At 39.1% G+C, this 26,206-nt stretch overlaps 1 protein-coding gene across 2 annotated transcripts in view; it reads right to left on the bottom strand.

The window, feature by feature from the left end:
• The window catches only part of DARS (aspartyl-tRNA synthetase), a 75,210-nt gene that overhangs the window by 48,507 nt on the left and 497 nt on the right, over positions 1–26,206 (bottom strand). The window contains exons 1-3 of one of the 2 annotated variants that reach the window (XM_021075843.1): positions 24,844–25,475; positions 24,489–24,546; positions 19,418–19,510 (exon numbers count right to left, since the gene is read on the bottom strand). In XM_021075843.1, the coding sequence (XP_020931502.1) occupies positions 19,418–19,510; positions 24,489–24,513 (118 nt within the window). In that variant the 5' untranslated portion in view covers positions 24,514–24,546; positions 24,844–25,475. Of the gene's footprint in view, positions 1–19,417; positions 19,511–24,488; positions 24,547–24,843; positions 25,476–26,206 lie in introns of those variants that run through there. The other variant, XM_003133266.5, reaches the window with a different exon arrangement.

The following is a 26,206-nucleotide window of genomic DNA, read 5'->3' as shown; positions in this document are numbered from 1 at the left end:
AGGTAATGTGCATGATTTATTAAGTATTTTAGCTGCTCTAGTAGTGCAGAGAGAGGCAGCACTGACCTGACTGTACCACAATCTTGGGATGAACTCCAATGCTACACCAAAGAGAGAATGGAGAGCTCTATAGGACTTAAAAAGTATAAGCACAAAACAAACAAACAAACAAAAGAAAATATTTACATAAAGAAAAAAAGCATATGGCTATAAAAAAAAAATCTATTACATTAGCTTCCGAAAAGCTTAATTTGCTGCTTTAAGTAGCTGTATACTTCAAAGGAGTATAGTTTAATCAATATTACATAATTTCCTTTTCAAAAAAATAAAATAAAAAAATAAAAACGGTAAGCACAGGAAAGTGTCTTTAGGACAGCACTAAGGGGTAACATTTAATCTAAGGTAAAAAGTAAAAGTGGGTTTTTAATCAAGACACAGGATCATATCCTTACTATCTCTTCCTATGAAGGGGTCTACAGGAAAATTATTAAACCACTTTATGCCTCAGTTCTTCATCTGCAAAATGGAAAAATTACAAGTATATTACTCATGGGGTTTTCTTGAGTCTTCATGTAAAATCTTAAGGATTATGTGAGCAATATGTTTAGAGTTGTGACAATCTCCCAATTAATGTTAGCTCTGAATTAATGTTAATTATTATTACTATTAACAGCACTGCTGCCACTGCCTACTTATTTGAGGACTGATTACCATTTCTACTTCTCAGCTGGATCACTATGTCCAAAAACTATGGTGGGTGCTGGGAACACTAAGTAAATATTTGTTAGACACTCATGAGAGATGATTATGTGAAAAAAGTGATCCAACCAAATAGAGTACAATCATAATTTTGTTTGTATAAGAAGTATATAAAAATTGACTGTGTAAGAAAAAACCACTAGAATGTGATATTGATTGTAGAGGAAGAAAAAACATCAAAATGTGGCTACTAATGGACAGTGAAATTAAAGAGAATTATTCTGTTCTTCATGTATATTTTCTTATTTTCGTTTGTTCTTTCTTTCTTTCGTTCGCTTTTTAGGGCCACATCTTTGGCATATGGATATTCCCAGGCTAGGGGTCAAATCAGAGCTGTAGCTGCTGGCTACACAAGAGCCACAGCAATGCCAGATTGAAGCTGAGTCTGTGACCTACATAATGGCTGTCAACAATCTGGGATCCTTAACCCATCAAGTGAGGCAAGGGATCAAACCTGATCCTCATGGACACCAGCTGAGTTCATTACTGCTGAGCCACAATGAGAACTCCTCTTCTCCGTATTTCCTGAGCTTTCTATAAGCATGTATTACTTTTTTTTTTTAGGGCCACACTGGAGGCATATGGAAGTTCATAGGCTAGAGGTCAAATCAGAACCGTAGTTGCCAGCCTATGCCACAACATAGGATCCGAGCCGAGTCTGCAACCTACAACACAGCTCACAGCAACACCAGACCCTTAAACCCACTGAGTAAGGCCAGAGATCAAACCTGAGTCCTCATGAATGCTAGTCAGATTTGTTTCTGCTGAGCCATGACAGGAACTCCTACTTTTTTAATCAGAAAAAAAAATTTTTTTTCAGAGACAATACAATCAGAGAGATAGGTACAGAAGAACGGTAAGGACTGAAAGAAAATCATGGCCATGCTCCAGATTCAACACAAGCAGTAAGTAAGACTGGGAAGTTCAAGAGGCTAAACATAGAAGCAAACATATTCCTAACATCTGACATGCCTGCTAGGGAAAAGAAATCATGAAATCAATAGCTATGGGTGAAGTGAAGAATGTTCAATGTTCTCTTTTAATGTTTAATGTGTTTGTTTATATAGTTCTAAAATTTTAATTTTTTAATTTTTAAAAAAGCCAACAGAGGGGAGGAGAGGGGTAAAGAGTCAAGCCCAATACCATCAGCATATTATAAACCTACGGTAAGTAAAAATGTACAAGGAGTTCCCATTGTGGCTCAGTAGGTTAAGAACCCAACCAGTATCCATGAGGATATAAGTTTGATCCCTGGACTCATTCAGTGGGTTAAAGGATCCCACATTGCCCCAAGCTGCTGCGTAGGTCACAGATGTGCTCAGATCTGGCATTGCCATGGTTGTGGTGTAGGCCAGCAGCTATGGCTCTAATTTGATCCCTAGCCTGGAAACCTTCATGTGCTGCCAGTGCAGCCCTAAAGAGACCCAAAAAAACCCCAAAAAACAAAAAAAAACAAAACCCCAAGAGAATCAAGAGAATCAGCCAGATATATGTATGAAGCATAAGAAAGAACTGACAAGACTCTAATAAAAGAGATTCTAATTTTAGATGGAATTCAGGAGATAAACTAAAAAACTTAGTAAAAAATGGAACTGAACATTAAACTAAACAATAGAAAAGGGAGGTCTAAGTTAAAAAATCAGAACATCTATATACAAAAAAACCACTGGGAAAAGTATCTGCATAATCTATGAGTTAATACCTTTAATACATAAAGACCTTAAAGATTTATGAATAAAGAACACAGTAAGCCCAATATATATATATATAGGTAATAGACCACAACAAATAATTTGAAAACAAAACAAAACAAAAAAACCCCGTAATAAATAAATATAAGGAGAAAAATGTTATGGGGAATGAAAGTAATGCAGGTTGAAGCAAACAATGACACACTATACTTCTCATATTAGCAAAAATTTTAAAATACACAGTATTATCCAATGCTTGGGAGAATTAAGTGAAACGTGTTCGTTTCCACTGTGGCGCACTGGAAGTGAATCTGACTAGTATCCATAGGGAGGCTGAATCCCTGGCCTTGCTCAGTGGTTTAAGGATTTGGTGTTGCCATGAGCTGTGGTATAGGCCACAGACAGGGCTTGGATCCTGCATTGCCGTGGCTGTGGTGTAGGCTGGCAGCTGCAGTTCCAATCTGACCCCTAGCCTGGGAAGTACAATGTCTGGAAGTACAATTCCATATGCCTCTGGTGTGGTCCTAAAAAAACAAAAAAAAGAGAAATACACTTCTTAGACTATATATTAAGGAAATGAAATATTGAAAGATGAGTGACAAAGATATTCTTAACATCATTTATATAAAAGAACTTAGGTTCTATTATCATTCCATATTTATGTAGTCTTCACTATTAGAACAGATCTAGATTATGACTCTAATGCTATGATCCCAGATTTTCTGTGTTCAAAGCCCTTTCAAATATTAGAACCTTGATGGTACACTCAAAAAGATTTTTAAAAGACCTAAAAAAAAAAAAAACCAAAAAAAAACCCAATACTGGTTTCCTGGTAAACAGAACTATCTGTTCAGACTACTTCTATCAGGTACAGCTGCGGCTGTATCCATGCCGCAGCTAATACCAGAGCCACAGCAGTGACAATGCCAGATCCTTAACACACTGTGCCACAAGGGAACTCCTACAAAGCACATATGACACCAAGTTCTTGAAAGGTGTTATTGAACAAATTGTTCTTTCTTTGGCTCTGGTCAGTGATATATGGCACTGCATGATCTATACCGTTCAATGTCTTGTAAGGCATTTCCTTATAGACAGTAATGAATGATAACAAGGAGAAATGTGTGTGTGTGTGTGTGTAAATCCCTTTTACATAAAACAAAGGATAGGTATTCCCACTGTAGCACAGTGGGTTAAGGATATGGAGCTATCTCTGCGATGGCTTGGACTCAGTCCCTATTTATAAATGCATTTTTCCCAGAAAAAATACACAAGACAAAAAATGGTTAGATTTGAGACTTCTACTTTTCTCCTTTTTTTAAACTGAAGCACAGTTGATTTAAAATAATTGATTTAGTTCCAGGTATATAGCAAAGTAATTCAGTTTTTTTAATCCTTTTTTCAGATTATTTTCCATTATATATCATTACAAGACAGTGAATGCTGTTCCCTGTGCTAATCAGTAAAACCTTGTTGCTTACCTATTTTGTATACAGTAGTGTGCATCTGTTAATCCCATACTCCTCCCTTTCCTCTTTGGTAACCATTAGTTTGTTTTCTACCTCTGTGAGTCTGCTTCCTTTTCATAGTCATTTGTAGTATTTTTTAGATTCCACATATAAGTGATAACATATTTGTCTTTGTCTGGCTTACTTCACTTAAGTGTGATAATGTCCAGGTCCATCCATGTTGCTGCAAATGGCATTTTATTTCGTTCTTTTTTATGGCTTGAGAGGTAATCCCGTGTGAGTGTGCATGTGCATGCGTACGTGCGTGCCTATGGCACATCTTTATCCATTCTTCTGTTAATGAACATTTAGGTTGCTTCTGTGTCTTGATTTATTATAAATAGTGCTGCTATGAACACTGGGGTGTATATATCTTCTGAATTACAGATTGTGACTTTTCCAGATATGTGCCCAGTAGAATTGTGTAATCATATTGCAGCTATATTCCCATTTTATCATTTTTGATACTATTGGAATTTAATTTTTACTATTTTCATATATTATTTTATTATTCTAGGGAGCAAATACTTAGAATAAAATAAAAAGTGAAAAAAGTGGTCCAGGAAACCAGTGAGGAGGCCCTGCAGCCGAAGAACTTGGCACCTGAGGGACAAGGACTTTGATGGAGCCCTGGAAAAGCAGGCAGATGAAAGAAGCAGAACAGGTGAAGAAGGCCTTGTTGAGACTTAATTGACTGTCCGGTAGCTGCTGCTGCAAGATCTTTTAAAGCAAAGGTTACGGTTTGGGCTTTATCGCTGCAAAGGACATCCAGTGAAGCATTTTTAACCGATGATGCAGTATGTCATGTTATATAATATTTGAATTTTCAAAGGGTGACAGGCAAGGAATGAGGTCCTGTTGAATGGCACAGGACCACAACTGTGGCATAAGGAAGTTCACAGGCGGATGGTATTAAGATGGCGGAATAGAAGGACTGGAGCTCAACTTCTCTCCTAAAAACAACAAAATTCACAACCAAAGCCTGAGCAATCTTCAACCAAATGGACTGGAAACCTTAAAAAAGATACCCTACTCCACAAGACAAAGAGGAGGCCACATCAAGCGGCAGGAGGGGTGATTATGCAATATAAACAACCCCATACCACCAGGGTGGGAAGCCCCACAGACTGGAAACTAACTGGTTCACAGAAACCTACAGGAGTGAGAGTTCTGAGCGCCACATTAAACCCCCATGTGTGGGGATCTGGCATTGGGAGAAAGAGCCCCTAGAGCATCTGGCATTGAAGGCCAGTGGGGCTTGTGCACAGGAGCTCCACGGGACTGGGGGAAACAAAGACCCCATTCTTAAAAGGTGCACACGGACGTCGCCCTGGGTCGCAGGGCAAAGCAAAGTCTCCATAGGAATCTGGGTCAAACATGACTGCAGTTCCTGGAAGACCTCCTGGGAAAACAGGGGTGAATGTGGCTTGTGGTGGGGAAAGGACATTGGAAGCAAGGCTCTCAGGAGTATTCTGCAGCTGCCTTTCTCTGGAGGTGGCCATTTTGGGAAAATCTGGCCCCAGCCATCAGCACTGAGAAGCCCCAGGCCAAACAACAATCCAAATGGGATCACAGCCCTGCTCCTCAGTAAATAGGCTACCTAACCCCTTAGGCACACAGCTCCTCTAATCCCATCCACAGACAAATCCCCACCCACCACAAGGATTGGAATTAGCCCACCTACCAGTGGGAAGGCATCAGTCCCTCCCATCAGGAAGCATTCAGCAAACCCCCATATCAACTTCAGGTACAAGGGGGGCGGACACCAGAACTAAGAGAGGCTACAACTCTATTATCTGTAAAAAAAAAAAAAAGACCACCACACCAAAAACCTATCAAAAAGAAAAGACAGAGAACAATAACTCAGATGAGGGAGAAAGGAAAAACCCCAGAAAATCAGCTAAGCAATGAGGAGATTCTCAGCCTCCAGAAAAAAAAACTATAGACTGATGATGCTAAAGATGATGCAAGACATTAGAAATAAACTGGAGGCAAAGATGGATAACTTACAGGAAACACTGAGCAAAGAGATACAAGATATAAAACATAAACAAGAAGAGATGCAAAATACAATAATTGAAATAAAAAATTCACTAGAAGCAGCCAACAGCAGAATACAGGAGGCAGAAGAACGATTAAGCAAGGTGGAGGACAGATTAGTGGAAATTACAGATGCAGAACAGAAAAAAGAAAAAAGACTGAAAAGAAATGAAGAGAGTCTCAGAGAACTCTGGGACAACATTAAATGCACCAACATCCATATTATAGGGGTGCCAGAAGGAGAAGAGAGAAAGAAGGGGACAGAAAAAATATTCCAAGAGATAATAGCCAAAAACTTCCCTAACATGGGAAAGGAACCACTCACTCAAATCCAGGAAGTGCAACGAGTATATAAAAAATATATAAATATATTTATAGAAATATAAAATAAACCCAAGAAAGAATACCCCAAGACAAATATTAATCAAACTGACCAAAAGTAAAGACAAAGAGAAAATCTTGAAAGCAGCTAGGGAAAAGAAACAAATAACATATAAGGGAACCCCGATAAGGTTATTGGCAGATTTTTTAGCAGAAACTCTGCAGGCTAGAAAGGAGTGGTATGATATACTTAACATGATGAAAGAGAAAAACCTCCAAGAGATTAATCTACCCAGCAAAGCTCTCATTTAGATTTGAAGGATAAAATAAAACCTTCACAGATAAGCAAAGCTAAGAGAATTCAGCAACACTAAACCAGCCTTACAATACATACTAAAGGAACTTCTCTAGGCAGAAAAGAAAAGACAGCAACAGGAAACAAAAATTCCGCAAACGACAAGACTCACCAGTAAAGACATATATATACTATAAAGATATGAAATCATCATGCACAATTATACCACCAAAATCAGAAACCATGAGAACAAGAGGGTGCAAATGCAGGACCCTGGAGATGAACTTGTAATTAAGAGAACAACAACTTAAAATAATCTCACATATATATATGGACTCAGATCAAAACTTCAGAATAACTGCAAACCAAAAATCTACATTTGATACACAAACAAATAAGAAAAATCAACTCAAATACAACACTAAAGATACTCATCAAACCAGAAGAGGAGAGAACAAGAAAAGGGAAGAAAAAAGAGCAACAAAACCAAATCCGAAGCAATTAATAAAATGGCAATAAGAACATACATATCAATAATTACCTTAAATGTGAATGGACTAAATGGCCCAACAAAAAGACACAGACTGGCTGAATGGATACAAAAACAAGACCCATGTATATGCTGTCTTCAGAGAGAGACCCACTTCACTTCTAGGGACACATACAAATTGAAAGTGAGAGGATGGAAGAAAATATTCCATGCGAACAGGAATCAAAAGAAAGCTGGAGTAGCAATACTCCTATCAGACACAATAGACTTTAAAATGAAGAATATTTTAAGGGACAAAGAAGGTCACTACATAATGATCAAAGGATCAATCCAAGAAGAAGATATAACAATTTTATTTTTTTGTTAGTTTTTGTTTTTGTTTTTTGGTCTTTTTCTAGGGCTGCTTCTGTGGCATATGGAGGTTCCCAGGCTAGAGGTCTAATCAGACCTGTAGCTGCCAACCTATGCCAGAGCCACAGCAACGGGGGATGCAAGCTGTGTCTGTAATCTACACCACAGCTCACACCAATGAAAGTTCCTTAACCCACCGAGCAAGGCCAGTGATTGAACCCGCAACCTCACGGTTCCTAGTCAGATTCATTAACCACTGTACCACGACGGGAACTCCCAAGATTGAACACTTTTAAATATCTACACACCCAACAGAGGTTCGCCACAATATATAAGGCAACTGCTAACAACCTTAAAAGGATAAATCAACAATAACACAATAATAGTGGGGGACATTAACACTCCACTTACAGCAATGGACAGATCATCCAGACGGAAAATCAATAAGGAAAAACAGGTCCTGAATGAAGCATTAGACCAGGTGGACTTCATAGGTATTTAAAGGACATTCCATTCAAAAGCAACAGAATACACATTCTTCTCAAGTGTACATGGAACATTCTCTAAGATGGATCATATCCTGGGCTACAAATCCGACTTGGTAACTTCAAGAAAACCGAAATCCTATCAAGCACCTTTTCCGACCACAACACTGTACAACTGGAAATCAACAACAAAAAAAATCTGCAAAAAACACAAACATGTGGAGACTAAACAACATGCTACTAAAGAACCAATGGATCACTGAAAAAAATCAAAGAGGAAATTAAAAAATACCGAGAAGCAAATGACAACAAAGATACGACACTCCAAAACCTATGGGATGCAGCAAATGCCGTTCTATGAGGAACGTTTATAGCAATACAAGCCCACCTCAGGAAACAAGAAAAAGCTCAAATAAACAAGCTAACTTTACATCTAAAGCAGCTAGAGAGAGAAGAACAGACAAGACCTAAAGTTAGTAGAAGGAAAGAAATCATAAAGATCAGAGCAGAAATCAAGGAAATAGAAACAAAGAAAACCATAGAAAAGATCAATGAAACGAAAAGCTGGTTCTTTGAATAGATTAAAAAAAAATGGATAAACCCTTAACCAGACTGATCAAGAAAAAAAGAGAGAGGAGTTCCCGTCATGGCGCAGTGGTTAAGGAATCCGACTAGGAACCATGAGGTTGCGGGTTCGGTCCCTGTCCTTGCTCAGTGGGTTAAGGATCTGGCATTGCCATGAGCTGTGGTGTAGGTTGCAGACGCGGCTCGGATCCCGCATTGCTATGGCTCTGGCGTAGGCTAGCAGCTACAGCTCTGATTTCGACCCCTAGCCTGGGAACCTCCATATGCCGAGGGAGCGGCCCAAAGAAATAGCAAAAACAAAAACAAAAACTAAAACAAAAAAAAAAAAAAAGGAGAGAGAGGACTCAAATCAATAAAATTAGAAATGAAAAAGGAGAAGTAACAACGGATATCACAGAAATGCAAAGGATCATAAGAGACTACTATATGCAACTATACGCCAATAAAACGGAAAACCCAGAAGAAATGGACAGATTCTTACAAAAGTACAATCTTCCAAGACTAAATCAAGATGAAATAGAAAAGATGAATGGGCCAATCACAAGTACTGAAATTGAAACTGTGATTAAAAAACTTCCAACAGACAAAAGTCCAGGACCAGATGGCTACATTTATCAAACATTTAGAGAAGAGCTACCACCTATCCTTCTGAAACTATTCCAGAAAATTGCAGAGGAAGGGATACTCCCAAACTCATTCTATGAGGCCACCATCACCCTCATGCCAAAACCAGACAAAGATACCACAACAAAAGAAAAATACAGGCCCATTTCACTGATGAACATGGATGCAAGAATCCTCAACAAAATTCTAGCAAACTGCATCCAACAATACATTAAAAGGATGCTACATCATGATCAAGTGGGATTTATCCCAGGGATGCAAGGGGTCTTCAATATCCACAAATCCATCAGTGTGATACACGACATTAACAAACTGAAGAATAAAAACCATACGATCCTCTCAATAGATGCGGAAAAAACCTTTGACAAAATCCAACACCCGTTTCTGATAAAAACCCTTCAGAAAGTTGGCATAGTGGGAACCTACCTCAACATAATGAAGGCCATCTATGACAAACCCACAGCAAACATCATTCTCCATGGTGAAAAGCTGAAAGAATTCCCGCTGAGATCAGGAACTAGACAAGGATATCCACTCTCACCACTACTCTTCAACACAGTTTTGAAAGTCCTAGCCATAGCAATCAGAGAAGAAAAATAGATAAAATGAATCCAAATTGGAAAGGAAGGAGTAAAACTATCACTATTTGCAGATGACATGATACTATGCCTAGAGAATCCTAAAGAATCTACCAGAAAACTGTTAGAGCTCATCCATGAATTTGGCAAAGTCGGAGGATACAAAAATTAATATACAGAAATCGACGGCATTTCTATACACTAACAATGAAAGAGCTGAAAGAGAAATTAGGGAAGCAATCCCATTTACCATCACATCCAAAAGAATAAAATACCTAGGAGTAAGCCTACCTAAAGAGACAAAAGACCTGTACTCTGAAAACTACAAGACACTGATGAAAGAAATCAAAGATGACACAAATAGATGGAAAGACATACCATGCTTGTGGACTGGAAGAGTTAATATTGTCAAAATGACTATACGACCTAAGGCACTCTACAGATTCAATGCAATCCCTATCAGATTACCAAGGACATTTTTCATAGAACTCAAACAAAATATTTTAAGGATTGTGTGGAAGCACCAAAGACCCAGAATAGCCAAAGACATCCTGAAAAAGAAACATGGAGCTGGAGCAATCAGGCTCCCGGACTTCACACTATACTACAAAGCAACAGTCATCAAAACCGTATGGTACTGGCACAAAGACAGACATAGAGATCAGTGGAACAGGATAGAAAACCCAGAATTAAACCCACGCACCTACAGCCAACTCATCTATGACAAAGGAGGCAAGAATATACAATGGAGAAAGGACAGCTTGTTCAAGAAGTGGTGCTGGGAAGACTAGACAGCCACATGGAAAAGAATGAAATTAGAACACTCCCTAACACCATACACAAAAATAAACTCCAAACGGATTAAAGACCTAGATATAAGACCAGATACTATAAAACTCTGAGAGGAAAACTTAGTCCAAACACTCTCTGACATAAACAACTACATCTTCTCAGATCCATCTCTTAGAGTACTGACAGTGAAAACAAAAGTAAACAAATGGGACCTAATCAAACTTAAAAAGTTTCTGCATAGGAGTTCCTGTCGTGGAGCAGTGGTTAATGAATCCGACTAGGAACCATGAGGTTGCGGGTTCGGTCCCTGCCCTTGCTCAGTGGGGTAACGATCCGGCGTCGCTGTGAGCTGTGGTGTAGGTTGCAGACGCTGCTCGGATCCCGCGTTGCTGTGGCTCTGACCTAGGCCAGTGGCTACAGCTCCGATACGACCCCTAGCCTGGGAACCTCCATATGCCGCGGGAGCGGCCCAAAGAAATAGGAAAAAGACAAAAAAAAAAAGAAAAAAAAGAACTTTTTGGCACTCAGCAAAAAAAAAAAAAAAAAAAAAAAAAGAATAAAATAAAAATTTCTCATTTTAGCTGTCTGATTGCTTAAGGTAATACAGCTACTTTATACGACATTAATCAACTGCTAAATATCATTTACTTTTCTTCATGGAACTCCCCAATCAGGAGATAGTTTATAGGAAGGAAATGAAAGTCAATGTTCAAAACAGCAGAATGAATACATTATTTTTAGATATTTTAAATTGAAGTCTTTTGGAGCTCCCAAAATGGCTCAGCAGTTAACAAATCTGACTAGCATCCACAAGGATGCAGGTTCAGAGTTCCCGTCTTGGTGCAGGAGAAACGAATACAACTAGAAACCATGAGGTTGCGGGTTTGATCCCTGTCCCCCCTCAGTGGGTTAAGGATCCGGTGCTGCCGTGAGCTGTGGTGTAGGCTGCAGCCATGGCTCAGATCCGGTGTCACTGTGGCTCTGGTGTAGGCCAGCAGCAACAGTTTCTATTAGATCCCTAGCCTGGGAACCTCCACATGCCACGAGTGCGCCCCTTAAAAGGCCAAAAAAAAAAAAAAAAAAAGCAAGTCTTTAATAGTTAAAAACTTTTTTTTGATTCTTAAATTTTTAGAAGAGGCAGTTTATGTCTTTTTTTTTTTTTTTGTCTTTTCTAGGGCCACGCCCATGGCACATGGAGGTTCCCAGGCTAGGGATCTAATCAGAGCTGTAGCCACTGGCCTACACCACAGCAACTCAGGATCCGAGCCACATCTGCCACCTAAACCACCTAAACCACAGCTCCCAAAAACACTGGATCCTTGCTCACTGTGGCCCACTGAGCAAGGCCACAGATCGAACCCGCAACCTCATGGTTCTCAGTCGGATTCGTTAACCACTGAGGCGCAATGGGAACTCCTTTTTCTCAAATTTACACAAGACTGTTTTAGAAAAATGTAATGCTGGAAACCTTCCTTTATAGCACCAGGAACAATATTTATTTCTAAACTAAAACCAAAAATTGTAGTCAGGACAAAAGGTTTACCCTCATTTTCATTTTGGTGATGGCTTAATAAGGAAGTGAGCCTTAGTGGGAGAACTAGGTTATCAAACACATGAGGCAATCATATATTTTCAACTTTTTCTAATGTCTTTCAGCTTGCCAGGGTCCAGAATCTTTTTTTTTTTTCAAGGGCTACCCCCGGGACATATGGAGGTTCCCAGGCTAGGGGTCAAATCAGAGCTATAGCTACTAGCCTCTGCTACAGCCACAGCAATGCCAGATTCAAGCCTCGTCTGCAACCTATACCACAGCTCATGGCAATGCTGGATCCTTAACCCACTGAGCGAGGTCAGGGATTGAACCTTTGTCCTCATGGGTACTGGTCAGAATTGCTTCCACTAAGCCACGATAGGAACTCCCAGAATTTATTAAGATAATGTACCTTCACTTCCTAATTAACATTAACATTTTCCTTCATTACTTATGTTAACCAGCTGTGGAATAAACAGCAAAGATGTAAATGTTTTAAAGTACTTCTTATTTGTCATTTTCCCTGAAATATTCTTGTGTGGATATAAGCTGTGGTTCTGACCACTAATATTAAAAATTCTGAACTATCTGAACAAACAAACCAGCTATTGTGGAGGTATAAGTTAAGTTTTTAGAAAGAATATGAAAAAGAATTATCTTCTGCCAATGACTTCCATGTAGTATGTATAAAACTTGAAAGGAACCACAGATATTTCAATTACTCTTTTAACATGCAGATTTAAGCTCACAATCTTTCACAATCAAAAGAAACTGTTAAACAGAGCATTTTTATATTGTCCCTATATAAAATTCTTAATTTTAAGGATGTGATACATAAGCTTACTATAAGAAATCTGCCTTTTAACCTTTAAAAATATGTAAAACACTGCTTTTACTTTGAGGGGAAATATATAGATATTTGGGCTATATAAACAGACTGAGTTTGAGTGTTTTGGGTTTTTTTGTTTAATAGGATTCTAGTTGTCATACTTTTGGCATTATGATTTAGACACTTTCATTTCCTTATTCATAGTTTTTCAGAACTTTGCTTTGTTTGTTATTGCCAGCATTGGTTGTTTTTCCAAGTCCAATTTAAACATGTTACTCCTTCTGGGTTAAAACACATGAATGATCCCAAATTTGCCATATTTCTTGGCATAATTTTTCCATATAAGAAAGAAAGGAAGAGTAACAGTCAGGGTTCTAAAAATTCAAAGCACAAGATTTTATTTATTTTCTCAGATAGTCTTCTTTGGCAGAAATAAAAAAACTTGTCATTACTGGCAAGAATGTGGAGAAAGTGAGTGGTACAGTCACGTACTTGTGGGAGTATGAATACAGCTTTTTTTTTTTCCTTTTTACAGCTGCACCTGTGACATACGGAATTTCCCAGGCTAGGGGTAATCCGCAGCTGCAGCTGCTGACCTACGCCACAACCACAGCAATACCAGATCTGAGCCTCGTCTGTGACCTAGGCTTCAGCTTATGGCAATGCCAGATACTTAACCCACTGAGCAAGGCCAGGGCTCAAACCGGCATCCTTACTGACACCATGTTGGGTTCTTAACCTGCTGAGCCACAACGGGAACTCCTGAGTATAGCTTTTCTGAAGGGTAATCTGGTGTTAGATAGAAAATGTTAATACATATAATGCATAGCAATTTCACTTTTAGATATTTATCTTGAAGAAACACTGCCGTATGTAGATCTATGACTAATATGGAAATAACCTCAAGAAACAAAACCTGTATGTGTGTATGTGCATGTTTACATTAAAAAAGACTTTTGGAAAGACACTGAACAAATCATTAAGTAGAAGAAAAGGCTGGGGCAAATGGAAGAAAAGGGAGTATAATTTGTGTATTCTTTGAAAAATTTTATGCAAAAAAATAAATGTATTACTTGAGTAACTTACAAGTTAAACGCACACATATAAATTTAAAAACAAAGCTTTCGGGAGTTCTCATCATGGCTCAGCGGTAATGAACCTGACTAATATCCATGAAGGTACCAGTTCCATCCCTCGTCCCACTCAGTGGGTTAAAGATCCGCTATTGCCATGAGCTGCAGTGTGGGTTGCAGACGTGGCCTGGATCACACATTGCTGTGACTGTGGTAAAGGCTGGCAGCTGCACCTCCAATTCAACCTCTAGCCTTGAAACTTCCACATGCCAGGGGGTGGCCCTAAAAAGCAAAAAATACCTACATCACAACTCGAGGTAATGCCAGATCCTTAACCCACTGAATGAGGCCAGGGATTAAACCCACAACCTTATGGATACTAGTCGGATTCATAACCCACCGAGCCACAAAGGGAACTCCAAAAAAATTTATTTAAAGTTAACTTAGGAGTTCCCGTCGTGGCACAGTGGTTAACGAATCCGACTAGGAACCATGAGGTTGCAGGTTCGATCCCTGCCCTTGCTCAGTAGTTAATGATCCGGCATTGCCTTGAGCCGTGGTATAGGTCGCAGACGGGGCTCGGATCCCGCGTTGCTGTGGCTCTGGCGTAGGCTGGCAGCTACAGCTCCGATTTGACCCCTAGCCTGGGAACCTCCGTATGCTGCAGGAGCAGCCCAAGAAATGGCAAAAAGACAAAAACAAAAAAACAAAAACTTAACTTAGTATTATACTAAAAGAGTATTATACTAAAAGAACTCAACCCACACTTTTACCAGACAGTTTATTCCAAGAATCCAAAAATGATTCAACATTAATAAATCCATTACTGCCAAAACATGAAAACAATCTAAATGTCTCTTGACAGATGAATGGATTAAGATGTGATACATATACAAATGGAATACTACTTGGCCATTAAAAAGAACAGAATAATGCCATTTGCAACAACATAGATGCAACTAGAGAGTCTCATTCTAACTAAATTAAGTCAGAAAGACAAATACCGTATGGTATCACTTACATGTGGAATCTAAACTATGGCACGGATGAACCTATCTACAGAATAGAAACAGACTCACAGACATGGAGAACAGAGTTACGGTTGCCAAGGGGGAGGAGGATGGGGTGGGATGGCCTGGGAGTTTGAGGTTAGTAGATGCAAACTATTACATTTAGAATGGATAATCAATGAGGTCCTGCTGTATAGCATGGGAAACTATATCTAATCACTTGTGACAGAACATGATGGAAATAATATGAGAAAAGGACAACATTATAAATCAATTATATTTTACTCAAAAAAAGAAATTCATTATTGTAAATCACTACAATTACATACAGTTGATTCTTGCTATTTGTGACAGTTACATTTTAAAAGTCACCAGGAATAATGAATTAGTGGACACTGAACCATTGCTCCTAGAGGAAATACAGGATGAGGTTTTCTGTCCACGTCTGGCCACAATATTTTCATTATTCATCAATACATAGACTTGTTCTGTGTGTATTTCTGTTAAAAGACACCTTATTTAGTATACATTGTTGATTCATTAATACAGAACTCATGGCCAACAGCACTGTAACTCACACTTGAACAAAGCTTATCTAACAACTTCTATTTTCCCCCTAATGCATTACAGTCTTCCTGCACTTTGGAACACTAGAAAACACTTTAGCACTATGCTCAGTGGGCCATTTTAAACAGTCAAATCACCAGCAAAAAGCAAAAAACTGTGAAGCAGTTAAATAGACTGGCGTTAACTGTGGCATTAAACAGACTGTGAAAAGGATACTTGTTTATGAGAGCTGAAACAATGCAGAGCTTCACTCTGATGGCAGCTGAAAATAAGTGCACTGGGAGAAAAATTTGTTACTCTGCACATGTGTTTATCTTGGCACATCCGTGAATGACAGCGAAAGCACTGCAAATATTGGTTTTGGGGTTATATATACGTTAGCAGGTAGGTGACTGGCAAATACAAAATCTGTGAATAATGAAGATCAGTATATTTAACTGTTTCTAATGTGGAAAATCTTAACCAAACAGAAGAGCAAAGAGAATAGTACAACGAATATATATATATATATACACACATACACACACACACACACACCTGGGAGTTCCCGCTGTTGTGCAGAGGAAACGAATCCCACCAGGAACCATGAGGTTACAGGTCTGATTCCTGGCCTCACTCAGTGGGTTAAGGATCCGGCAGTGCTGTTAAGGATCTGGCATTGTCTGTGTAGGTTACAGACATGGTTCGGATCCCAAGTTGCCATGGCTGTGGTGTAGGCCGGCAGCTGTAGCTCTGATTAGACCCCTAGCCTGGAAACCTCCAAATGCTGTGGGTGCAGCCCTAAAAAGCAAAAATATATATATATATATATATTTTTTTTTTAATTAAAAAAAATTTTTTTGAGATATATATACACACACACTCAACACAATGACAGTTTGAGGGAAAAAAATTCTGGAAAAGGTCTGATAAAATTGAACATCTATTTCTAGTAACAGAAAACTTAGAGTAGAACAAAATTTCTTTAACCTACTTTTTAAACTTTGGCACTGCTTTGTAGTAGCATTTTATGCATAACACCTAATGCCATGAAATAACTCAGCTGGATTTTACACCTCTGCCCTTTGAAAAATTCCTGTGAGAATCCCTGCAGTACTGGAGAATTTACTAATTACTGCAGAGAGAAATGAGAAGAAATGAGATAAACATTTGAAAGAAAAGGACAAATGGATCACACCAATGCCTATCTACAATCCCCATGTACCTCATTAATTATGAACTCATGGTCATAATTGTTTCAGCTTTGCCCCAATCCACTTATCCCTTAGTTCCTATGCTATTTTGAAGCAAACACCAGCAAATCCTCTATTGTATTTCATCTGTACATAATTCAGTATGGATCCCTAAGAGGAAAGATCTATTTAAAAATAATGTTACCACAGTGCTATTACCTCAACCAAAAAAAGAAAGAATTTTAAAATACCAAATATCCAAGAACTCAGTGGTTTTTTTGGTTTGTTTTGCTGTATATTTAAATTAGGATCTGGGAGTTCCCATCGTGGCACAGTGGAAATGAATCCGACTAGGAACCATGAGGTTGCAGGTTTGATCCCTGGCCTCACTCAGTGGGTTAAGATCTGGTGTTGCTGTGGCTGTGGTGCAGGCCAGCAGCTGTAGATCCAATTCTACCCCTAGCCTGGGAACCTTCATATGCCGCGGGTTTAGCCCTAAAAAGACGAAAAGACACACACACACACACAAATTAGAATCTAAGTAAATGATTGGTTGAGAGATCATTGTTTTTGGCCACACCCACAGCACATGGAAGTTCCTAAGCCAAGGCATGCCAGGGCAGCAACCTGAGCCACAATAGTAAGAATGCCAGACCTGCTAAGCCACTAGGGGAATCAACTGGGAGATATCTTAAATATTTTAATCCATAGGTTCCCCCTCCCCTTTCAATTTATTTCTTGAAGAAATGAGGTCGTTTTTGCCTAGTGATTTACTATAGTCTAGATTTTATTAATTGTATCCCCCATTGTCATTTAACATATTCCCCTGTCCTATAATTTTCCTTTATATTGGTATTTAGATGTAAAGGCCTAATGAAATTCATGTACGACTCGTTGGGCAAGACTACTTAACTGTGTGGTATTGTGTTCTTTCATAAATAGACACAAAATATTTCTGGTTGTCTATCATGTCATAGGCAATCACTGACGATTGATTGATAACTTACTGGGGGCAAAATAATGATGTTCTAATAGTCTCCATTTTATTAGCTGGATACTTCTCTAAAGAGACATGTCCCCATAACTGGCATTTACTTGGTTAGCCAATGACAGACAATACATACAGAAATGGTACTTCCACCTTAGTATTTACCAGTTTTGAAAATAACGAGCTTGTTCCATTGGGTCAGGCTTACATGCAGTGTGCATTCCCTTTTGTCTTTCTGTCTTTTCTAGGGCCGAACCCGAGGCACATGGAGCTTCCCAGGCTAGAGGTCTAATCAGAGATATAGCTGCTGGCCTACGCCAGAGCCACAGCAACTCAGCTGTGTCTGTGACCTATACCACAGCTCACGGCAACCCTGGATCCTTAACCCACTGAGTGAAGCCAGGAATTGAACCTGCAACCTCATGGTTCCTAGTTTGATTCGTTTCCACTGCGCCATGACGAGAACTCCCATTCTATCTTTTAATTCACTAAATAAATAACTATGTTTAAGAAACAAGGTGCCAGTGTGAACAAAACAAAGGTTCCTAATCTGGTGGGAAAATGACAAGTGAAGGATTACATTAAGATGTGATTATCTGTAGAACAAATGGCCCAACCTTTCAGGAAGGCAAATTTACATTTTTTAAAAAAATTTAAGGAGTTTTCATGTGGCTCAGTGGAAACGCATCTGACTAGTATCTATGAGGATGTGGGTTCGATCCCTGGCCTTTACTTACTGGGTCGGGGATCATCCGGTTTTGCCATGAGCTATGGTGTAGGTGTCAGATGCAGCTCAGATCCCATGCTTCTCTGGCTGTGGCATAGGCCGGCAGGTGCAGCTCCAATTCAACCCCTAGCCTGGGAACTTCAATATGCTGAGTGTGAGGCCCTAAAAAGCCAAAAAAAAAAGTTAAAATTCTACCAGTATTCTTCTCAATCAGTATTCATCTATTTGGAGGGGGATACTGGAAGAATACGCCAACTCTTAACAGTATTGATTCTGAGACAGTAAGATATATATGTATAAAATGCTGGAATTTGGGAGTTCCCGTCGTGGCGCAGTGGTTAACGAATGCGGCTAGGAACCATGAGGTTGCGGGTTCGGTCCCTGCCCTTGCTCGGTGGGTTAACGATCTGGTGTTGCCGTGAGCTGTGGTGTAGGTTGCAGACGCGGCTCGGATCCCGCGTTGCCGTGGCTCTGGCATAGGCCGGAGACTACAGCTCCGATTAGACCCCTAGCCTGGGAACCTCCATATGCCGCAGGAGCGGCCCAAGAAATAGCAAAAAGACAAAAAATAAATAAAATAAATAAATTAATTAATTAATTAATTTAAAAAAATGCTGGAATTTTAAAAGTGGGCCTATATTAATTCTATAATACATAGTTTATTTATTTATTTATTTTTTTGTCTTTAAGGGCTGCACCCACAGCATATAGAGGTTCCCAGGCTAGGGGTTGAACTGAGCTACGGCTGCCGGCCTATGCCACAGCCACAGCAACACAGGACCCAAACTGCATCTTTGACCTACACCACAGCTCACGGCAACGCCGGATCCTTAACCCACTGAGCGAGGACAGGGATTGAACCAGAAACCTTATGTTTCCACTGCACCATGACAGGAATTCCTTTGTTTTGCTTTTGAAGATTTACTTTGGTCCGTGAGGAATTTGCAACACAAAAAATTCAGTCCTTATCAAAAAATCTGTAACCATATAATCAATCTTACCTTTAGCTCTGCTTGTATGAACCCTTGCACGCACCCAAACAACTTCATCAGCTTTTTGCACTGTCAAGTCACTAACTCGAACCAAAACTCGATCTGTAGCAAATAAGTGAAACAATTTTGTAACTCAAAATTTACAAAGAAATCAAGATTATTTTGGTTTGGTTTGGTAGCTAGCATAAGTACGTGGTATTATCTTAAGTGATTCTCAACATCTAGCAACACTTTCTTTTGCTTTTCTTTTTATTGGTTTGTAACAATGGTTTATGATATAAATTTCATGTGTATGACATTATATTTCTACTTCTGCTCACACTAAAGTGTGTTCACTATCAAAGGTTTAGTTTCCATCCATTACCATACACTTGAATTTTTTTTTTTTTTTTTTTTGCCTTTTTTAGGGCCGCTCCCGCGGCACATGGAGGTTCCCAGGCTAAGGGGTCGAATCAGAACTATAGCCACCAGCCTACACCAGAGCCACAGCCACGCGGGATCCGAGCCGCGTCTGCAACCTACACCACAGCTCACGGCGATGCCAGATCCTTAACCCAATGAGCAAGGGCAGGGACCGAACCCGCAACCTCATGGTTCCTAGTCGGATTCGTTAACCACTGCTCCACGATGGGAACTCCATACACTTGAATTTGTTACCCATTTCACCCTTCCCACCATGTTCTTTTCCCTCTGGTAACCACTACTCTGCACTCTGTATCTATGTGTTTATTTTTGGAGGGTCATTAGTTGCAAATGGCATTATTTCATTTTTTCTTTTATGGCTGAATACTATTTCGCTCTATAAATATCCCACATCTTCTTTATCCATTCATTTGCTGATAGGCACTTAGGTTGTTTTCATACTTCGGCTATTGTAAATAATGCTGCAGTGAACGTAAGGGTGCATATATATTTCTGATTAGTGTTTTCATATTCTAAGGATAAATGCCTACAAGTGGAATTTCTGGCTCATATGGTACTTCTACTTTTAACTTCTTTAGGAACCTCCATACTGTTTTCCATAGCAGCTGCACCAATTTATAGTCCTACCAACAGTGTACAAGGGTTAATACCTTCTTTTCTATTACCTTCCATATGCAATCTGGACTCAAGTTTTATGAATTTACATCCTATGTATACCTCTAAAGTCTATCCAATTCTCTTTCATCTTCACTGTCACCATTCCAAAGCAAAATACTATGATATCTTACCTAAGCCAGAGCAAAGGCCTTCTCTTTTATTGCTTTTTAGGGCCACACCCATGGCATATAGCGGTTCCCACGCTGGGGGTCCAATTGAAGCTATTGTTGCCGGCCTATGCCACAGCCAATGCAACTTGGGATCTGAACCGCATCTGCAACCTACATCACAGCTCAGGGCAACTTCAGATCCTCACTGAGCAAAGTCAGGGATTGAACCTGAATCCTCATGGATCCTAGTCGGGTTCATTAACCACTGAGCCATGAAGGAAACTCCCAAAGCAAAGGCTTTCTAACTGACAATCTCTGACACCCTAATTCAGTGTACATTGGAATTAAAGAGATCATTTCAAAATGCAATTTCTGAATACTTCAATGACTTAGAAAGCCAAATGCAGCCTGTCTTCACCAGCCTCTGCCTAAGTGGACATGGTATTTTTGCTTGCTTGCCACAACATGTAAGTCAGGGTGGAGAATCCACAGGGGTGGATTCTCTGCCAGGCCTGGGAAATCATAGTACCCTGATCCCTAGGGCATGTTACTCAAACTGAGCAAATCAAAGTCCTTCTCAGGGACATAATATACAGACACCGGGAATGAAGCTGTCCTCCCTGGGGTCACTGAACAGAGATGGTAAAGGCCCAAGTTTGCAGCCACCATCTTTCCTACTACCTGAATTTGCAGGATCAGAGAATAAGGTCAATAGCCTAAAGAAAGCAAAACCAACAAGCAGAAACAGAAAACCCTGAAGATAATGTTTAAACCTCTATATCCAATTATGTCTATGCCACCTCACACTGTTTCCTATAGTTATGTGAACCAATAAATTCCCATTTGGGCTACAAGTGAGTGCCAATAATTATGCCTCGTAATACTAATAACGAAGTCCATCTAGAATTCCCCAAACAAGAAAACTGAAACAAAACTATTATGGGAACATAGTGATACAGAGCAATCATGATCCAGAAATCATTTTGTTATTGTTCTAAATATGCAATTTGAACATTTAAAAAATGATTTAAGTATTAATTAAAAATATTTTAATAGACATGATTCCACATCACAAAAAAAGATCTCAATTCTCAAGGGTTATGCTGCTTAATTGTAACCAAATTTGTCAATATCACATGCAGTAAAACCTTGTTACCATAATGCTAAAAATACCTTTGTGGTGTATATCATAATGAAATCAAATTATATTTTATCTATTTTATCTAAATGTATTTATAATTTGTCTCTTGAAGATACAGCTTAGACAGAATTTGATTTACAGAAGAATATGATGGTTCCCATCACCAGAAATGAAGAGAATGCATGAGAAATTTTCCGGCACTGGGCAACACAAGAGAATTTCTGCAAAACTCTTTCAATGGTCCTAATGTGTTAATCCAACTTCCAAGTCTGATGTGTAGACGAGACAAAATAAAGTGTGAAAGAGAAAAGACAGACAAAGCGACATAATATTTTAAAGATAGATCTGAAAATGTCGATATTGAAAAAGCAAATGAGGTGTTCCCATTGTGGTGCAGCGGAAAGGAATCCAACTAGGAACCACGAGGTTTCGGGTTCGATCCCTGGCCTCACTCAGAGGTGTTGCCATGGCTGTGGTGTAGGCCAGCATCTGTAGCTCTGATTGGACCCTAGCACAGGGATCTCCATATGCCAGAGGTGTGGCCCTAAAAAGCACAAAAAAAAAAAAAAAAAAAAAAGAAAAAAAAGGAAGAAGAAGAAAAGAAAAAGCAAATGAATTACTAAGGAATCAAAACTCAAAACCAAACAAACCCCAGAATAATGTAAGTCTAAATGAAGACTTACATATTCACACATACTTGAGGCATATGTCATACTCCCATCAGTATGACTGGCTGAGGCAACAGGGTTTCAGTTTGATAAATTATAGCCTCCTCCATACTTAAGTCACTGGTATTAAAATGAAGGAATTTTGAGAAATGGAAGCAGATAGGAAAGAAAAGTTTATGTTGAGCAAAGCATTGATTTTAATATAGGTAAAACCAAAGACAGAATTTTACTCTTATTTACTGTAATCAGATTACAGTTTATCCTTCCTTTTGGTGGACAGAGCTTATAACTGGAAGACGTCTGGATTTGCCAGCCAAATGGGAACAGTAATTACGGCAAAGGGTGCCCCAAGCATATTTAAGAAACAAACTCCAGAGAGATTTTTTGTGTTAGAGCTCAAGAAGTCCAATCCAGGAAGACAGCTGAAAAAAAAAGTCTCATAAGGTCTCTCCTGCTTATTCTGGCAAGGGAGTCCTCTACTGTACTGCTTATATCTCATTTTATACTCAATTTTTTTACTTTATCATCTTAATCTTTTGGAAATGGTTTATTCTTATCGAACTATTTTGGTCTTTCATTGCATACTTTCCCAACAAAGTTGGGAAGGAAAAGTGTCTTCTGTGACGACAGAGTAAGTCAAATAAAAAATGACAACAAAATTGACCTGGGGGTATATTATTTCCAAAGCATAAATATCATAGGGGGGCATCTAAATTAGAAGTACTTGGGAGTTCCCGTCCTGACGCAGTGGTTAACGAATCCGACTAGGAACCATAAGATTGCGGGTTCGATCCCTGGCTTTGCTTAGTGGGTTAAGGATCTGGAGTTGCCGTGAGCTGTGGTGTAGGCCACAGATGCAGCTCGGATCCAGAGCTGCTGTGGCTGGCATAGGCTGGTGGCTAGAGCTCCGATTAGACCCCTAGCCTGGGAACCTCCATATGCCGTGGGAGGTGGCCCTAGAAAGGGCAAAAAGACAAAAAGGCCAAAAAAAAAAAAAAAGAAGTACTTAATTCTTCCAATGCACCAGAGCTTAAAGGTCTGCAGTTGTATCAAAGTTTGAAAGACATAATTTGTAATGTCCACCAAAAGAAAAATGATTATTAGGATAAATTTGTTGAAATTGCATATATAAAACAGAAACAAAAGGAAGACAAATGTGTAAAAACAGAAAACCTACAGGTCTGAGAAAAACAATTAACAAGTCAATTTCAAAGAAATATAAAGGAGTTCCATTGTGGCTCAGTGGGTTAAAGGATCTGGTGTTGTCACAAGCTGCTGTGTAGGTTGCAGACTTGGCTTGGATATGGCACTGCTGCGGCTGTGGTGTGCGCCAGCAGCTACAGCTCCAATTCTACCCCTATTCTAGGAACTTCCACATGCCACAGGTGAAGCCCTAAAAAGACAAAAACAAAATAAGAACAAACAAACAAAAAACACAAAGAAATATAATAAAGTCAAGCAGGAAAGTAAAGGAGGTAGTTTCAGAAAGCATGCAAAAAGGTTGTATATGATGAAGGCAGCTCTTATTAACTACTGTTTATGTCTTAGGCTAGAGTTAAACCTTTTACCTAATCACTTAGGAATATCTTTTAAACATAATTTATCATTTAAAATACACTAATTTCATGTATTTTCTTCCCATTCTGGATTAGGGACCCTAAAGTGACAATGTTTACTTTACATGAGGTTATAGCATCTGCTTGTCATTTAAGCTTTTCAAAGCTATGCCTTCAGAGTTATGCCTTTAGATATGTCAACCTTCCTTAAAACGTCCCTGGAGTTCCTGTCATGGCTCGGTGGTTAACAAACCCGACTGGTAACCAAGACATTGCGGGCTTGATCCCCGGCCTCGCTTAGTGGGTTAAGGATCCGGCATTGCCGTGAGCTGTGGTGTAGGTCGCAGACTCTGCTTGGATCTGGCGTTGCTGTGACTGTGGCGTAGACCAGCGGCTACAGCTCTGATTGGACCCCTAGCCTGGGAACCTCCACGTGCCGTGGGTGCGACCCTAGAAAAGACAAAACTTCATGAAGAGCTTTCCTTGAATTAGAAAGAAAAAAAGCTTAATTTATGAACTACTAACCTGGTTTTTCTTGTGATTGTATCATTGAAGATACCCCATATCTCTCTTTTGCATAATCCTACAAAAAATATTTTTGCATTATGACTTTTTAAATACTAATTGCATAGTAAACACAGAAATACAAATAACAGAAAATAGAAATGAATTTATTTTAACTTTCAGGACCATTTTATTAATCCAGAGTCAGTAGTTTTAGAGTGTGCAAATCTGTCTTTTCATTTATAAGAAATAATAGAAAAAGGATAAGCACCCAGTTTCTGATTAGTTTGTTTTGAACATCACCACCCCTGGAATGATATGCTATACACAACAGCACACCCAAAATTTACTCACATGCACAACACATCTTAATTACCTTCTTCAAAAGGGAGACTAAACTACTTCAAAGCAGGGATATAAATTTCCTCTGTGAAGGGTGAAGGATGAGGTACCACAGTTTTATTTACTTCTTACTTCTTATTATAGGAAGAGATGTTGAAAGAGAACCAACATTTAGGGGTAAGCTTTCGGAGCACCAGATGTCCAGTTTTCAAAAATCAGAGATGTTGGCTATAACCTAAGTACAACTTTCTTTTTGTCACTGACAATATGACACCAAAATTGTTACAGATTTTAAGTCAGGAACAAGAGAAGGGAGACCTAGAGTTCAGACTATTATTTTTAACAAACTATACTTATTAAATTAGTAAGTGGCCTTTTATTTCAATCTCACTTTATTAAATGATCTCTAAGACCCTTCTAGCTATAAAAATGACATAACTCTGTCACAATGGCTACCTCATAACTAGACTTACACTATCTGCAAAAGTGCACTGCTAGTTTATATAGACAATCAGGTCCAGAATACACAAAAGTAGATTCCTTAAATTTTAGAAGGTAACTTAAGATGTGGATGAAACAGTTTCTGCCACTATAGCTGTCTGCTGGAATTCTCATCTTCATTAGACCTGAAGGATGTAAGATTTTGTGTTTATACTAAAACAAACCAAACAATGTATTAAGGTGCTTACTAAAGTTTTTTTGTTTGTTTTTGGCAAATAACAAAAAATACACCTTAAAGATATTCAGTCCTAATAAAAAGATAGTCATACAATGTAGCAAGACCGCAGCATAAATAAGTTACAGCATGTGAAAAGAAAATAAGAGGTCACTTATTAATACCGTTCATACTTCAGCAAACCTTATTCCATCTAACAGTCTTAAGATAACCTATTCCTTAGGTAGTTTACGATAAATTCATATTTCCTCAACAGAAAAATTAGGAGCCAGATAGGGATCTCGGTTTTACCAACAGCACGCATTAACTTGTAGGTTTCAAAACTTTCATTTCCAGATAGCACTGAAGGACCACAGATGATTTTGGGGGCACTTCATCTCAAATGCATTCTCTGCAAACTTCCCTACCTATTTCATGGGTTACTTAAGAGAAAAAAAGGAAATTTTAAAAATGACAAGTGTTCTCTAAGGCTGTCGCATGGAAAACGGCCATTAAACATTTTGGCAGATCGTTTTACTAAGTACTGTCATAACTTGAAACACATTAGGAACACACGAGCTGTGCGAAAATCGATTATCAGTGGACATTAAAATTTTCCGGGGAAAGAGACGGATTACGTGAAGGACGTGCCTAACCCAGGGAGGTTTAAGTGACCTCGCCGCTCCTACTTCCGGGGCACTTGGTACTTTAAGTCCACCCCAGCCCAGCGACACGCTTCTCC

Source organism: Sus scrofa, chromosome 15 (assembly GCF_000003025.6).
Source record: "Sus scrofa isolate TJ Tabasco breed Duroc chromosome 15, Sscrofa11.1, whole genome shotgun sequence".
In the NCBI taxonomy this organism is placed as follows: domain Eukaryota; kingdom Metazoa; phylum Chordata; class Mammalia; order Artiodactyla; family Suidae; genus Sus; species Sus scrofa.
Note: the sequence above shows the minus strand (reverse complement) of the source record. Positions and strands in the feature narration are given on the sequence as shown.